The sequence below is a fragment of the Mustela erminea genome, chromosome 1 (assembly GCF_009829155.1).
Source record: "Mustela erminea isolate mMusErm1 chromosome 1, mMusErm1.Pri, whole genome shotgun sequence".
Taxonomy (NCBI): Eukaryota; Metazoa; Chordata; class Mammalia; order Carnivora; family Mustelidae; genus Mustela; species Mustela erminea.
This window is the reverse complement of record NC_045614.1, coordinates 5,432,697-5,449,213: the sequence shown is the minus strand read 5'-3', so window position 1 is coordinate 5,449,213 and position 16,517 is coordinate 5,432,697. Positions and strand designations below refer to the sequence as shown.

The 16,517-nt window shown below is 60.5% G+C and overlaps 1 protein-coding gene across 14 annotated transcripts in view; it reads right to left on the bottom strand.

Moving 5' to 3' along the window:
• The window catches only part of FBN3 (fibrillin 3), a 55,013-nt gene extending 40,420 nt beyond the window's left edge, over nt 1-14,593 (bottom strand). For 5 of the 14 annotated variants that reach the window (XM_032309029.1, XM_032309059.1, XM_032309030.1 and 2 more), the window contains exons 1-19: nt 12,744-13,677; nt 12,221-12,431; nt 12,011-12,093; nt 11,388-11,486; nt 11,077-11,172; nt 10,739-10,834; nt 9,040-9,237; nt 8,821-8,946; nt 8,565-8,690; nt 5,600-5,752; nt 5,308-5,490; nt 4,866-5,003; nt 4,655-4,774; nt 4,429-4,554; nt 3,245-3,367; nt 2,853-3,128; nt 2,525-2,578; nt 982-1,107; nt 771-896 (exon numbers count right to left, since the gene is read on the bottom strand). In XM_032309029.1, the coding sequence (XP_032164920.1) occupies nt 771-896; nt 982-1,107; nt 2,525-2,578; nt 2,853-3,128; nt 3,245-3,367; nt 4,429-4,554; nt 4,655-4,774; nt 4,866-5,003; nt 5,308-5,490; nt 5,600-5,752; nt 8,565-8,690; nt 8,821-8,946; nt 9,040-9,237; nt 10,739-10,834; nt 11,077-11,172; nt 11,388-11,486; nt 12,011-12,093; nt 12,221-12,431; nt 12,744-13,575 (3,292 nt within the window). In that variant the 5' untranslated portion in view covers nt 13,576-13,677. Of the gene's footprint in view, nt 1-770; nt 897-981; nt 1,108-2,524; nt 2,579-2,852; nt 3,129-3,244; nt 3,368-4,428; nt 4,555-4,654; nt 4,775-4,865; nt 5,004-5,307; nt 5,491-5,599; nt 5,753-8,564; nt 8,691-8,820; nt 8,947-9,039; nt 9,238-10,738; nt 10,835-11,076; nt 11,173-11,387; nt 11,733-12,010; nt 12,095-12,220; nt 13,695-13,892; nt 13,908-14,050; nt 14,202-14,547 lie in introns of those variants that run through there. The other 9 variants (XM_032309039.1, XM_032309035.1, XM_032309033.1 and 6 more) reach the window with 9 other exon arrangements.
• Between the last annotated feature and the right edge of the window lie 1,924 nt (nt 14,594-16,517).

Genomic DNA, 16,517 nt, shown 5'->3' with positions numbered 1-16,517 from the left:
ACACGCGACTGATGGGGAGGGACAGACACAGTGGGGCTCAGTGACCCTCAAGGGGGTCACAGCACACAAGAGGAGAAGGAGAGGCAGGAGGAAAGCCCAGAGAGGACAAAGCCAGGATGTGGCCGGGAAGCGGGCAGCTCCAAGGGCTGAACGGAGCGGGGTCTGAGGACGGACACACGGGGGACATGCTGGTGGACATGCTGGGGGACATGCTGGGGAACGAGGACCTTGCTGCAAAGTGTGTGCATGGTTGGACACGTGTGCGCATACATGCGTGTGCATGCAAAAGGGCACAGGTGTGTGAACACACATCTAAGCGTGAGGCTAATGTGAAAGCGTGAGAATATGGGCACACACATTTCTTAGAGAGTGTGCATGACTGGGTGGCCCTGTCTACGAGTGTGAATATGGGTGTGTGTATGTGTTCTGAGTCAGTGCCAGTACAAGTACCTGGATGCACACGCACACATGTGAACGTGTGAAGGTCTGGATGCACGCATAAGCATGTGACTGTGTGCGGCTGCGAGTACAAGTGAGTCAAGTGTGAGAGTAAGTGGGTGTGTGAATGTGGGTCTGAGTGTTCGAGTGCACGACACCCATGCGTGTGTATAACTGTGTGAGACCAAGTGGGACTATTTGCCCGTGAGTGTGTTTGAATGAGTAAACATGCATCTTCCAGCATGTGTGTGTGTGTACACACCACACTCAGGTGTCCGTGTGCACGCCCGTGTGTGCGCACGCGCCCCAGGCAGCGCGCTGGGACCGGATACCTTCGCAGGTCTCCGTGTCCCGTCTGAAGCTGAAGCCCCGGGGGCAGGAACAGCTGTAGCTGCCGGGGTTGTTCTGGCACCAGCCGTTGTCACACAGGAGGCTGTTGCGAGCACACTCGTCCACGTCTGCGGGGTGGGGTGGGAGAGCGGGGTGACGGGGTGCAGCGCGGGCGGCCCGCGCCCCTGCCCGCGATCGGCTGGGCGCGCTCACCCACACACTCCTTGCCGGCGGCGCCGGCCTCGTAGCCTGGGCCGCACACGCAGCGGTAGCTGCCCCGCAGGTTCTCACATGCGCCGTGGGCGCAGATGTCGGGGTCCAGGGCGCACTCGTTGATGTCTGCGGCAAGAAGAAGGCGGAGCGGCTGCCGGGCTCACGGGAGTCTCCAGAACCCTCCTCCGCCCCATTTCCCTCTAAACCCGCGGTTTCCCGACACTGTGGACCTTTGGGGCCGTTCTTTGCTGCGGGGTCCATCCTGTGCATTGGAGAATGCTTTGGCCTCTACCCACCCCATGCCAACCCCATGCCTTCCTGATATTTCTCCAGACCTTGCCAAATGTACCTGTGCAGCCGTGGGGGGCGGAGGCGGGGGGGGGGGGGGATTGTCCTCAGTTTGGAACCCATGGAACGAAAACTTGTACAGCAGCAATATGATAAAAATTAAAGCAATCATAATTGTTGACATTACAGAGTGTGTATTATTTTGTGCGTGTTAACTCACGAGACCCTCATGACATCCCTGAAACAGGTCCTATTACTATCCCCACTTTGCAGACAAGGAAACAGGAGCAGAGAGGGTAAGTAGCTTCCCCCCCATTACTCAATCCGTCAACAGCAGGGTCAGGATTCAAACCCAGGCATCTGGCTCCAGACCTATGCCTTTCACTGGATGAGAGCGTGGTGGTCCAGACATCTGTCCTCCCTGATGGCCCAGCAGTCAGTGAGAAATCAACTGTATCCTAAATCCTTTCGTTTCTGCGTGTGTGTGTGTGTTCAGCCAACTAACACAGAGACACACACATGGGAAATTTCCTTTCCTTGCAAGTTTCAACTCTACAGATCAGGCACTTTGGGGTGAGACCTGCCGGCCACAGGAGATCAGCCCGGGACCCTAGGGTAGGGACTGTCCGGTTGTGGGGGCAACCAAAAGAATCACAGAGGCTGCAGAGTGAGCGGGCCAGAAAACACAGCTCAGGAGGGAAAGGAGGCGTGGGAGAAAGCATAGCTTTACACATCCACCATCCCCAGCTCTGTGGGTTGAATCGTGTCCTCCCCAAATTCATACATTAAAGTCCTAACCCCCAGGACCTCAGCACCTGGCCTCACACGGAGAGCAGGTCTCTACGGAGGTAATCCTATTAAAACAAGGTCATGAGGGTAGATTCCCAATCCATGCCAATATGATGATTGTCTACTTACAAAAGGGAGAAATTTACACAGACACACACGCAGGGAGAGCCCCACGTAAAGATGGAGGCAGAAAACGGAGGGATACTTCTACAAGGCAAGGAACACCAGAGATTGACATTGACCACCAGAAACTGGCAGAGAAGCAAGGAAGGGCTCCTTCTTCACAGCCTTAGAAGAAACCGATGCGGCCTACACCTTGATCTCAGATTTTGAGCCTCCAGAGCTGCGGGAGAATACGTTTCTGTTGCTGACCCCCCCAGCCTGGGGTCCTTGGCTAGGACAGACACAGCAAACTGACACGGTGCCCCCCCCCAGCAGCCCTCTCCCAACACCCGCTGCCACACACCTCTACCATCCGTGGTGACGCCCAGACCGCCGCGGCACAGAACCTGGAACTCGGCTGGAGTGGCAGGACAGGGAGAAGAGGGGCCAGTGGTCAGTGCTGAGCCACAGCCACTCCCAAGGCTGCGTCGCACAAGAGTCTGGGACCAAGATGCCTCCCCTCATGGAGAGAGTGATTTTCTGCGGTCTCTACTTGGGGAGAGGCACCGGCAGAGAGATGTCCTCCCCATAAACCCATGCAAGACCTCTGTGCCTTCCCACCCCCGGGGTGATGAACTAGAAGGCGTACAGGGACGAAAAAGGCAGGTAGGGTCAGGCAGCAGGACACTCACCAGAGTTCCTGGCAGGACACGGCTGGCAGGGCTCCCCAAATCCGTGGTCTGGGCTAGCACAGCAGCACTCGGATTTGGTGACCGCACCGGGGAAGGCGCGGGCACAGGAGCCCTGCTCCAGGGTTCCATAGCAGGTGCTGCGCACATGCGTGTCCACGCACACGCGGCCGTCCGCGCCCACGGCCAGTCCCCCCGGGCAGTGGCAGCGAAAGGAGCCCTCGGTGTTGGTGCAGTGGCCGTTCGTGCAGATGCCTGGAGTCTGGCACTCATCGATGTCTGTGGGGGTGGGGGAGGCCTGGGGGCTCTGCATCACGTCCTCCCCAAATCTCTCCCCTCCCCGCCCATCACCGTCACTTCCATCCTATCCTATCCTACCCAGCCCCTGGCCTCACCCACACAGGTGTGGCCGCTGGGCGCCGGCAGGAAGCCGGATTTGCAGAGACACGTGAAGCTGCCGTCCTCATGGATGCACACTCCGTTGGTGCACGTGGTGGCGGCGGCACACTCATTGTGATCTAGGGACACCCAACCCCTCGCTGGGCTAGCCCTGCCTGCAGACCAGCACCTCCCACTCACTTCTAGGTGACGCAACAGAGCGAGCGCTGAGCCCCCAGGGCCCACCCAGAGAAGCTGGGGGCCTGACTGGGCACCCCGTGGTTTGTCTGTGATTCTGTCTGCCTGGACGTCAGTCTGTCTGCCGGAACGCAAACTCCCCTGGGGCACGACAGGGCTGCCTCCTCAGTCTGCATCTCCCTCCTGGCCCAGGTAGGTGCTCCATAAATATTTGTTCAGAGTTAAATAAATGAGGGGGCAGTCGTACGGCTCTGGGCATGTACTAAATGCCACTGAAATGTTTACTTCTAAATGACGGCTTTTATCTCACCTCCATTTAAAACAAAGAAAAGGGGAAAACAGCTGACAAAAACATGGTCTAGGGGAAGGGAGAGGTAAGTGCAGGAACAAATATGAAAGCATCCGTTTTGCACAAAAAAGATTGCACCAGAAAAGGAAAAGATATGAACGAAATGTCACGAAAATTTGTGCATGGATGTCCACTGCAGTATTCTCTGTAACTGTGAAAAGTGGAAACAGCCCCGATGTCCGTCAGCTGAGGAGTGACGAAGCGAGATGTGGCCCTCCACCCCCACACGGGCACGTCACTTGGCCACCAACAGGGGCGAGGCGCCGACACAACACAACGCTGCCCGTGTAAGACCGGGAGCCCCGCGGGGAGCCTCACCCAGGCACACCCCCTCCCCACCACCACCACCAAGGTGCTGATCCCATGCTCAGCCAGATTCGCTTCCACCCAGCAGGTCCGAGGATGCGCTTCGGTCCCGGGTCGGACAGCCCTTGCTGGGACTGACGGCATGAACTCGGGAGGGGGCAATAGAGATGAGTGGAGGCAACAAAGCGCAAGACGGTATCTCAGGCAGGTTGTCTGGGTTCCGAAGGGGGAGCACAGCCTCCATCTTCGGGAGGGACGTGGGTGATGCGGCAGGGGAGACGCGCAAGTGGCCCACGGGAGCCACCGGGGCCCCCAGGCCCCCTCCCCGCCCTCCCATCCCCAACTCACCCACACAGTTCTTGCCGCCTGGGCCGAGCTCGAAGCCGGCATTGCAGACACACCGGAAGCTGCCGTCGGTGTTGACGCAGCGGCCGTGGCGGCAGAGGCTGCTGCCCACCAGGCACTCGTCCACGTCTGCGGTGGGGGGAAGGCGGCAGGCGGTGAGACCCCGACTCAGGCCGCAGATCTGCGCCCGGCAGCCCCGGCGTCCCCGCTCTCCGGTGGACAGCCATACCCACGCACGCCGGCTTGGCGGGCGTCGCCTGGAAGCCCTCGCGGCACCGGCAGTGGTAGGAGCCCGGGGTGTTGACGCAGTCTCCGTGGTGGCAGGGGTTGCTGGCGCATTCGTCCAAGTCTGCGGGCAGAAGACCCTGAGCCTCCGCCCACCGGCAGGCGCGGCCCCGCCCACCGGCGGGCGCGGCCCCGCCCACCCAGCCGGGACTCACCGATGCACTCCCCTCGAACGTCCTGCGTGTAGCCCGCGTTACACTCGCAGCGGTAGCTAGAAGGGGTGGGCAGGCAGCGGCCATTGAGACACAGATTGGTGAAGTGTCGGCAGATGTCAATGGTCCGGTTCAAGGTGGCTGTGCCTGAGGGAGAGAACAACAGGTGCCCCTGAGTCGAGGGCTTGCCCCTGCGTTGGGACGCCCACTCTGAGGCTGGAACCCTGCCCACATCGGCCTGGCGTGGTGCCCTAACTTCAGACCCTCACACAAGGCCCAGATCCTGCCTTTGAGACCCGGATCCCAAATCTAGGCCCAGTCCAGACCACTGTAAGTACTTTCACCTGGGTTAGGACCCCCAACCCCCAAAGAGCTGACCCACCCTCTGAAGCCTGGACCCACTCCCCCAGGTCTTGGATCCCTCTTCCCAAGTCCCAGGCCTCACCAATGTGGGCATTGCCAAGGCCCAGGCTGGGAACACCACGCCCACTGGAGCCATGGGGGCTGTGGCGACCCGGCCCAAGGCCAGGACCCACACCATTGGACCCAAAGCCAGGGAGACCGGGTAAGGGGCCAGGGTAGGAGGGCAGCAGTGGGAGCCCCTGCACACACAGTCGCTGGAACTCATCTGCAAAGAAGCAGGGTTTAAGGTCAGGCCCTGTGTCGTGCCCCAGGGCCCCTCCTCTGCAGGGAGGTCTGGGGGCAGAGGAGGGCAGGGGCAGCCCCAGGCCACTCACCAGAGCCCCGCAGAGGACACGGCTCAGGGGCTGGGCCAGCTGCCCAGCACCTGCCCCTGTCACAGCAGCACTGCCTCTGAGTGTAATGGCCAGCGAGGTCTCCAGCACAGCGGCCTCCAATCAGCGTGGAGAAGCAAGTGCCGGCCCGGTAGTCTGCGACGGGGACGGGAAGGATCGGTCACCAGCCCTGGGTTCAAACCCCAGCTCCCAAACAGTCAGCAAGACAGGACTCCTTGCAGCTCTGTGCCTCAGTTTCCCCATCCCTGGAACAGGGGTGCTCAGAGCATTCACCTCCCCTTGGAAGAGTGTTGCTGAGATAAAAAAGTGAAGCACCCATATCTGGCACGTGGCCGATTCTCACTGGATGAGAACCTTATTACGAAGATTTCCAAATTATCCCGGGAGATGGATTTGGGCTCATTCCAAGCAAAAGCCTTCCAGCACCTACAGCAGGCATTGGTAATAAGCTCCCTGTCACCCCAGGCATTCAACCACACTGAGAAAGACCTCTGGGTTTGGGGGGCTGCCCTGGCAGGAAGGTCAGACACCGGGATCTGTGGCTATGTGCTCCCACCTGATAGCCCTGGGCATTTGGGGAAACCTAATTCATAGCCTAAGAGGCTATGAATTTGAGGAGGGGCCCAGGCGCAGACTGCTCGATTGACGACTGCAGCCTCAGGTGGACTGAGGCAAAGGCTCCCTGGACTGGAGAACCACGGACACCCTTCCCCATCCCATTCTGCTCTGGAGTCTAACAGTGTTATGCCATGATCAGATTTCTCAGGCTCAAAGGGTATATTTTTAGCTTAAAAATGCACAAATCTTGGCCAGTGGCCCACAGTGAAACCTCTTCCACCAGCTGGGAGGGCCCCTGACAGCAGCCCCATGCCCTGCCCTGCCCCAGGCTGAGAAAACACGCAAACATTTCTCTTTTTTGAGAGAGAGAGAGAGCGCACACCAGCACGTGCACAAGCAGGGTGAGGGGTCGAGGGAGAGGGAAAATCCCAAGTAGGCTACACACTCAGCATGGAGCCCACTCAGGGTTTGATCTCAAGACCCTGAGGCCACCACTCAAAGAGAAATCAAGAGTAGGACGCCAACCACCCGAGCCACACGGGCGCACCAATACGCAAACATTTCTGCCTCCCCTGCCCCAACCCATGGGGACCCCCAGGCGCACATGGAGGAGTTGGGGCTTTGCACTCCCAGCACCATCCCACACCCTTGACAGGGGAGGGAAGCCCCCCCCCCACGGGACAAGGCCTGCCCAGGTTGGGGGAGGTCAACAGATTCATTCAAGGTCACACAGCTACTGAAGAGGGAGAGGGGACAGGAAATCAGATACCAGAACCCCAGGGGATCTGACCAAGCAGCTTCTTCTCAAGTAGGGGAGACAGAAACAGAACATAAGAATTTTAACAAAAATGATGCTGCTTTAGATTCTAAAGCATCCGCTGTGATTAAGGCCCCACTGAGCACCCCAGCAGCACTGTTCTTTTGTCTTTGTGAACGTGTGTTGAGTGTCGACTATACCCAGCTCCCCCGGCAAATCATTCCAAAATTGTATTTAAGAGGTAGGTACTTCTGTGATCCCCATCTGACAGATGAGGAAGTTGGGGCACAGAGAGGTTAAGACACTTGCCCGAGGTCACAGAGCTTGTGAGCAGCTCATGTAGCAGATGGAACCCAGGACTGCATCCCAAGCCCATGTTCAGAGGCAGCCTGACCTTGGTTCAAGTCTAAGCTCCACTGTTTAGTAGCTGGGAGAGGACCCCTTATTCCAGGGAACTTGCCCAGGGGTATCTTCCATGCTGGAGATGACGGCCCCCAAGGGGGGAGGAATAGAAGGTCTAACGTTGGCCACAGCTCACGGGCAGAACTCCAAACACAATATTCCCAGCCCTGCCTGGTGGAGGCCCAGCCAGGGGCCCTGGTGATGCTGGGGAACAGCCAAGCCCCTTCCCTCCTCTCTAAACTCTGCCCATCCCCCGCCACAAGGGTCCATAATCCTGGCTTGGCCCATTAGCCATTGACAATGGCTAAAGTCTACTGATGAGTTCATCCAAACAGCAGGACAGGGAGTGAGAGCCCAGGGTCCCCTGCCACTGGGGCGGGGTGTGGGGGGTGAGCATCCAGGGGGAGGCATGGCGCAGAGGACCTCATCCTGGCTAGTGGGGGAGTGTCTGGGTAGGGCATGGGTACAGGCATGTATCTGTTCTAAACTTACTGACTTCGCTCAAGCAAACCTCCCCTCTCTGGGCCTGTTTCCCTACCTCAAACAGAGGGTGTGGGGCAAGATAGGAAGCGTCTGGGAGGGGCCCCTGGGTGGCTCAGTCGGTTAAGTGTCAGGCTCTTGATTTCAGCTCAGGTCATGATCTCAGGGTGGTGAGATGGAACCCCCTTGGGCTCACACTCAGCAGGGAGTCTGCTTCTCTCCCTCTCTGGGATGCCCGCCATCCCGGACTAGCATGTGGTCTCTCTCAAATAAATAAATCTTAAAAAAAAAAAAAAAAAAGTGTGTGGGAGTGAAAAGAGGAATATAGGTAGGGAGCCAGAAAAACCAATGGGCAGAAGAAGGACACAGAGATGGAGGGAGGTTGGAGGGTCAGGAGGGCATGAGGAAGGACCACGGGAGGCAGGAGGGCCCTAGAGTCAGAGCCACAAAGGGACCAAGCGGCTGGGGGCGGGGCCAAGGGGAGGTGGGCGTGGCAAGGGCGGAAGGGAGGGGCAGTGGGCCCAAGAGATCAAGACAGAGGACCAGAGAGCTACAGTGTGCACAGAGACGGAGGGCCAGACTGGGGTCTAGAGAGCACAAAGGCTGATGGGTAGGGCGCCAGAATGCCAGACGGGAGGGAAACCGAGGGCTGGAGGAGCCCCCAGGCCAGAGGGTTGCAAGGACGGATGAGCGAAGGACCCCTCTCCTCTCTGCGCTCTGTTCCTCCAGACCCCTCAGGCCCCCGCTCACCCAGGCAGCGGGAGCCGTCCAGGCTGCTGGCAAACCCACGGGGACAGGTGCACACGAAGCTCCCACCGGTGTTGGTGCAGTCGCCCCCAGAGCAGAGGCCTGGCACGCTGAGACACTCATCTACATCTGTGTAGACGGACGCCCGTCAGAAGAGGGTCCACCCGCAGCCCTCCCGCCCCCTCCTACTCCTTGCCAGGGAGCCTGAGCACAGGGGAGGTTACTACTCACCCCCTCCCATCGCCCTCCCATGGCCCACCTTCACACTTGGCACTGTTCTCGCTGAGCCGGTGTCCCAGCGGGCAGCGGCACTCAAAGGAGCCCACGGTGTTGAGGCAGCTGCCGCCCTGGCACAGGCCAGGGACAGCCTGGCACTCGTCCACATCTGCAAGGGAATGAGGGGCCCATCGGAAGGAAGAAGCAAGGCCGCGAGGGCTCCCACTCAGCTCCAGCTGTCCGTCCTCGCGGACTCGCTTACCTTGGCAGGCCCCTGTGTGGATATTGGGGATGAAGCCCCGGCGGCAGGGGTGCGGCTGCGCAGGGCAGAGCTCACAGGGGATGCCCCAGGCACGGCCCACGGTAGCACAGCAGAGCGCCTTGGTGCACACGAGACCTGCGAGCCGGTACTGGCAGCCCTCGGGGCCCACTTGACCGAAGCAGGGGCCGGTGCGGTAGTCTGTGAGACAAATGGATTTGGGGAGCTGGCCTCCCGCTGCGTCGCACCCCAGGCCTCTCCATCCCTGCCGCGCTTCACCCTTCAATTCCCTCCTCTCCACAGCCTTCTCCAACCAGCCTCCAAAAAAGGAGGCCAGGACCGCCAAGCTCGCAAATCCCAGGGCACATCGGAAGAATGTGACCACTCCCCCAGCCCCCCAACTCCCTTCTGGCCTGGGCAGAGACCACAGACACCCAGCAGGAGAGCCTGTCTCATCCACGAGCTTGCGTCTTGCCCTGCCAAATCTCCCAGACCCAAGGAGGACCCCAGCATCTGCCCCGAGGCTCTGGGCCCACAACACTACACCCCTGAACCCTGAACCCAGCCAAAGGGGTCTCATCGGTGCCCCCGCCTCGGGACACGGGCTCAGATGTGGCTTCCTGGCTCCAACCTCCAGATGGTTCCAATCAAGGGGCTGGCAATGGACCAAGGGAAGCCCCTCCCAGAAGGAGAAGCCAAAGCCAGCCCCCTAGACCCAGGGGGAGGAGGAGCTGCACAGAAATCCACAATGGTCCTGACTCCCCGAAGCCAAAACAATTCTAGAATCTCACCTAATTCACCCAGAACTCAGGACTCCCCCTCACTCTGGCCTCTCTGGGGGCCCGCACCATCCACCACCCACTTGGGCCTCCCCTCTCTCACCCTCCGCACTGATCCTCCCTCCCCCTCAGCCAGCCCAAATTCCAGTTTCTAGAAGCACCCCACCCCTCGTGCCGAGGTAACCCTCCACAGCCCCGGCTTCTGGCTCATGGCTACACCCTCTCCGCCCGGGCTTCGGTCCCCGATGTGCGTCCTCTCTCAGGAGCACCTCCCAACGCCAGGGTCAGTCCCAGGCCCTGCCCACATCCCCGGCTCTGGGCTCCGCACGGGGCGGTCTGACCACCCGCACAGCCGAGACCCCACCAGCCTCCCGGCCTGGGCATGTCCCACGCTGCCCGCTCTTGTTGGCTTTCTCCTTCCCAGCTTCCCATGGGCTCCGTGAGTTCTCTGCACCCTGAGTCGCCCTCCCGGATCTTCTGCAAGAACCTCAACCACCCCGCTTAGCTTCGGGCCCACGCATGGGGCAGCCGGGGACTGGCATCCAGCTGTTCCCACCTTCCCCAGCACCAACTTTCCACAATACACCGTTGCTTCCATCGTCTGAGTTTGGCCAAAGGCCCTCACAGGTGATCCCGCCCCCCTCAGCCCTGGCAGTACACTGACTGATGACCGAGGCTTATGACAGTGGAGGGTGGTTTGCAATAAAAGGGGGCTGGCCCCCCTCATGAACTCTGACTTATCACTTCCTCCAGGAAGCCCTCCTTGACACCCTTCTCCAGAGCCACAGTTTCTCTGCCCTTCACAGCATCAGAGACACCAGAAAGGACTCCAGCTGGAGCTTCCCAGGGCCTGGCTACCTCTCAGAGGCTGCCAGGAAGCCCCCCTCATCCACCCGCCCCTCGCTCCATGCCCAGCTGGGTACCTCTCTCACACTGAGGCCCCGTGAAGCCATACACACAGGCGCAGTGGTTCGGTCCGATGCAACGGCCCCCGTTGTGGCAACCATGGTCACAGACAGCTGCGGAAGAAGAGAGGACAGTAGCCTGATGTCCCCTAGCGGCAGAGGGAGCCGGGGCCCAGAAAAGCCCATTTTCACCCAGGAGTCCCCACCATTGGGTCCAGACCCAATCATAAGACTGTGACGGTGAGCACCTCCCTCCAAACCCTGGTCACAGAAAAAGGACCCATGGGCGGTGGGCAGGTGACGTCAGAGACCGCTCACCGGGATCCCAGGCCCGGGTGCTCCTGGGGGATACTCACGCTGCCCACACACAGTGCCGGTGTAGCCCCGCTGGCAGAGGCAGGACTCCCCTCGGCAGCTGCCCCCGTTCATGCAGCTCACGCTGCACCCTGACCCTAAGGACGGGGAGGAGGGACACACAGTAAAGCGACAAGCCCCACGAGGCCTGTGAACAGCCGCAGCACTAGGCTTGCCTGGCCCAGCTCTGGTCCTCTCAGGCCTGTGGCAAAGCCAACCTGTAGCACCACCACCCCCTGCCCCAGTGGCATCTGGAAGCCTCTACCCTTCTCGTCGGGTTCCCTGGGGGACATTTCCCCTCTCCCCCGCTCACCTCGGGTCACCCCGCAGCTGGGGGCCAGCTTCCCATCAGCACAGGCGCACAGGCTGGGTCTGGAGCAGAAGCCCTTGCCGCAGGCGTGCCTACAGACGGCTGGAAGGGGCGCATCAGATGACGGTCAGGACCGGGACCTGACTCCTGTGCCCTCCCCACCCCATCGGTGCCCAGGCAAGCTTCTGGGTGTCTGCTGGAGCCATCGGGAGCTGGGCTCTTTGGGCCAGAAGTGCTGAGCGGCGAGGACAGAAACCGGACATGCTGGGTCAGTGACTGTGGTATTGGGCCGGAGGGCTCTCCTGGGAGTGGAGTCAGATTCTAGAATCCCGGGGTGGCAGGTACAGACTGACAGAGAGATAGAGACAGAGACGGGACAGAGACAGAGAATGAGAGCGGAGACAGGCAGGCAGAGAGACAGGGAGGTAGTAGGGCAAAGGACAGGAACAGGGCAGGTGGCCCGGGAGCCTGAGGACAGGCAAGGGCCAATCCCATGGTTCAGCCTGACGCCCCTGGCCAAGTCCGCTTGGAAGTCCACTTGGGGTTCGGCTTGCCAGCAGGTCAGAGAGCTACCCCAGCGTCCCAGCCCGCGCACCGCGCCCCCTCCAGATGGCAGTGGCACTCACGCACAACACACTGGTTCCCGCCTGGCAATGTCCTCCAGCCAGGGCAGCAGTAGGCATGGAAACGGGAGCCGCACACATTGGGCCTTCGGGAAAGCGTGGCACAGCTGGTGAGCCCCGCCCTGTGGGATGTTCCCCAGGCCTTGCTCCCCCCAACACAACGGGACAACCCAGCCCAGCCCACACCCTCTCAGCATGCCCGGTACCACGCACCCCTGCAAGATGACTGGGCCGCCTCTCCTCCGCACGTGTCCAGAACCTGCAGACTCCAAGGCCTTGTCCCAACGGCCCTGGACTCCCACCAAGCACAACAGGGCCGTCCAGGCCAGCAGGAGTCGAGCCAGGGGGCCCCAGGCCATGGTGAAAGCACCAGCCCCTCTCCTTGCCAACCCCTTCAGAACCATGATGTGTCGTCCCTTACAGGCTGTCGAGAGGAAACAGAGTCAACCCCAGCAGAAGCCCTTGGCCACAGACTACCCAGAACCAGGAGCGCTGGGATGATGGCAGGGCTATGGGAAATGGGGGGTGGGGGGTCGGGGTGTGATGGGGGAGCTACTAGAGCCCTGACCCAGAAGCAGGGGAACAATCAGGGCAGGCTTCTTGGAGGAGGTGTGATGTCTCAGAGATGGAGATAGCCAAGAGAAAGGTGCTGGGGCCAAGTGCACAGTGAGAGCAGAGGGAGAGAGGGACAGGCGGGCTGGTGTCGCAGGAGCGCACTGTGTCGTGGAGCTTCTACCTGTAGATCCAGGGTGATGGAGAGCCCTTAAAGGGCTTGAAGTAGAGGAACACAGGAGAACGGGTGTTTGGAGCGTGGAAAGGCTCGCAGGAACCTGGGAGGAAGCATGCAATGGAGGAGGCTGGGGCAGGGGTCCAGAGGAGAGAGGAGAGGACAGAATTCCAGGGAAAATGAGGAGGTGGAGACTGCTTCCAAAGAAGGCAGGAGGCATGGAGGAGACTCCCAGAAACCTGGCTGGGAGGATGGAGGTGGCAGGTGCACCTTCTCGGTAGGGCACTCCCTCCACCCAGCAGGGAAGGAAGAGCTTTTGTGCCCACTTTGTGGGTAAGCAAACTAAGGCCATCACACAGTTAGTGAGGGGCTGGCTGTGGGCGAGTGCTGAAGCCGAGGCAGAAGGGAGAGAGGGGAAGAGATGGAGGGGGGGTGTCCCACCGCCTCCCAGGAGGTGGCTTGTTCTCTCCAGGACCTGAAGGTTGGGAGGCAGGGCATGAGGACAGGACCACTCCTGGTTAGGAGAGGACCAGCTGAGGGTAGGAGGAAGGAAGCTGAATATTTGGAGGGGCAGATGGTAGAACAAATGGCCTTCTGGGGAGCCCTTTCGGGCCCTCCTTTGCAGACCAGGGAGAAGAACTGGGCCCAGGCAGGGAACGGGCAAGGACTGTGCTGTGTGCCATTGGGCAGCTGGATGCCCCTCTCTGGGCCTTGGGCAGAGAGAGCCTGACCTGGTCCCAAGGTCCTTGAGGAAGGAAGAGACCCTTGTCCGCTTTGGCGGAGAGGCAGAGAGGAGCCGACCTGGCTGCGGAGGGACACCCCCTTCCTGCTTCCAAGCCATTCCACGCCAGTCTGCGCCCCGAAGACGCCTTCTCCAGGCAGCCTCAGGGCCCGCGCAGCCTCGCTCCCCGCCTCCCCCAGGTTCCCGGGCCCGTGGCCCGGCCTGACCCGGCACCCCCCACCCCCGCCCCGCCTCCGCGCCCCGCGCCCGGGAGGTGCTCGAATGAATGAGCGGGGACGGCGCGCGCGGCGCGGGCGGGAAGCGAGCGGTCCCGGGCTCCGCGGACGAGGAGGGGCCCGCGGACCACGCTCGCCACCCGGCGGGGCCCGAGGACCGAGGGCCCCCCGGGCTGCGACCACGCTCGGCTCCGCCCTCACCTGCGGGTGGGGCGCCCCGGCCGGGCGCGGGGAGGGGAGGGGATGGGCCCGGGGCTGCCGCCGCGAACAAAGGAATCCCCTCCCCCTCCCTCGCCCCGGCCTCCCCGGCCCCCGCCGTCCCCGCTTGCGCCCCGCCGCGGGCCCCGCGCTCCCCCGACCTGCGAGCCGGCGCGCGTGGAGGCCGGCACGGCGAGCGGACGCGGGGCTCCGCGCTCAATGGGTGGCTCGCGCCGCGCGGGGCGCCGGGGGCGGGAACGCGAACCGAGAGGCCGACCCCGCCGCGATCGCAGCCCGGAGCCGCCGCTTGGGGGGGAGTTGGGGGCGGGAGGAGTCGGGGGAGGGCGCGTTTGCACCTCGAAGCTCCCGGGGCGGGGGCCGGGGGCTCCGATCCGGACTAGGGGAGGGGCTGGAGCCGGGGGAGGGCCCGGGGCTGCGGGTGAGGCTCGGAGGGGCTGGAGAAACGGGAGGGGGACCCAGAGCTGTGGCCGGGGCTGAGCCGCTGGATGGGGGGGCTCAGGGCGCTTGGCGGAGGGAGCGGGTGGGCTGCGGGGACCGCGTTTTCGGGTAGGAATTGATCTGGAGGTAGCCCTGAGGTGGGACTCCAATTTGGGGGTGGTCGGCAAGAAATCCAGGGCCGGGAGGTCCCGGGACTCACCTAGGAGTTCCTCCTCCGTCCTCTCAAGCCACCTCCCTTTCCCTCGGGCCGAGAGAATTCCAGCAGTGACGCTGGGAACTCACCTGGCGGCTCCTGGAGCCCGGGTTCTTCACTAGAGTAAGATCCGGAGGCCCCTAAGAATGTACTCGAAACATGGGGCAAAGATGCCTTTCCTGGGGAGAAAGTCCACATTTTTCATCTGATTCTCAAAATGAAGAGTTTAAGAATCCGAAAGGTCTAGACTTTCTGAACCCCAGTTTTTCTCACGGGCCAGAATTGCAGCTGCCAGTTTGTACTGGACAAGCTGAGTGAAAATTTCTGCATTTCACCCGCCACTTCATTACCTTTGAGAACAGACACCACCACTCAGGGTGGCGATCAAGTTTGAGCTGTTCATTGGACCTGAAACTTAGTTATCCCGCTCAGCAAACTCCTATGCTCCCGGCAAAACCCAGTTCTAAAAGACCCTTCCCTGGGTGCCCCACTCCCAAATTGTTGGTTTATCCTATTGAATTCCCAAAGCTAATTGTGCTGATCATACCTCATCACAGCACTTCAGGAATGTAATAAATAAATAGTAAAAATAATTTAAGCTAATATTTATTCCATGCTTATATGCCCGGCTTGGTGCTGAGGGTGTCGTACACATTATCTCATTAAATAACTAAAAACCTTACGAGGGAGAGGCTCATAATCGCCCAGTGTGGGTGTCAGGAGACAGACTTGGACTCCGACACTCCTGGGCTGGAGAAGCGGAGGAAAGGAGCATTCTCTTTGGGGATGGGAGGCTTGAGGGTTCAGTAGAAAGGAGCAGATCAGAGACGGGGAGGGAAGGGCAAACCGGGGAAACAGCTCAGACAAAGGCCAGGAGACAAGAGGGTGTGGAAAATGCAAGAATGAGGCTAGAGCTTTGGGGGAGCAGAGAAAGGGTAAGAGGGGAAGAGGAGTCTGGCCGGGTAAGCAGACGCCAGGAGCCCTCAGGAGGGTCCCCTTACATGGCGGGGTTCCCAGGAAGGAGAATCACTCTAGAAGCTGCACTGTGGGGGTTAGAACGGGGTCTGGTCTGGGAGCAGCTGGATTGGTGTTCCCGGGGGAGGGTAAGCCAGGGAAGGAACCCCAGGATCAACCAGAAAGCAGTGATAGGTGGGATTCTAGTGTGGAAGGAGCCAGAGGCTGTCATGGATGAGCCAGCTTCTGGGGACACTTCTGTCACCCCCTTCCCAGGCTCCTTTGCCGGGGCCCACCCTGGTCTATGCTTCACCTAACAGGTGTGTCTCACGTGGGCACGGGAATAGGCACCCCGGGCCCCAGAAGCAGCGCAGCACTTGTGCAGAAGCCCAGGAAGCCTGGTGGATCAGTGTTTCGGTTCTAGAATTCTCCCCATCCGCTCTCTGGAAGCAGAGGACAAGGAATCCACAGGGTTTGGTGAGCCGGGGGAGGTGGGGAGTTGAACAGAAGTTCTCAGTGACAGCGTAGAGCAAGTGTACCCGGTCATTGTGCCGCCTCCCCTGCCACACCGTCCTGCTTTCCAGTGGCTCCCCCACCTGGATCTTTCTGTGACCTATGCTGTCACTCTGTCACATCACACTGTCCTGATGGGGCATTTAGGTTCTCACCCACACTCCCCCCAGCATCCCAGTGCCACCCAGAGACTGTTGTAAGGGCAGAGCATGTCACAGTCTCCCTTTCACTAGCGCCACATCCCCAAGTCCCTATACAAGGTCACCTGTCACTCGCCGCTGTCACCCGCTTATTTTCACCCAGAGTACACCTTGCTGTACTCTGGTTACTCTGCTGCCTGTCACATTTGTGTGGCCATCTTTACGCCTTCCCCTTGTTGCTGTGACTTTGTCACCTGTTAATGGCTGTACTGGCCCCCAGAGTGCCAGGGTTTTTAAACTACAAGCGACAGAAATCACCCTCCACAGAAAAGGCTCTTGGTTGCACACAAATCCCTCCACAAAGGAGAA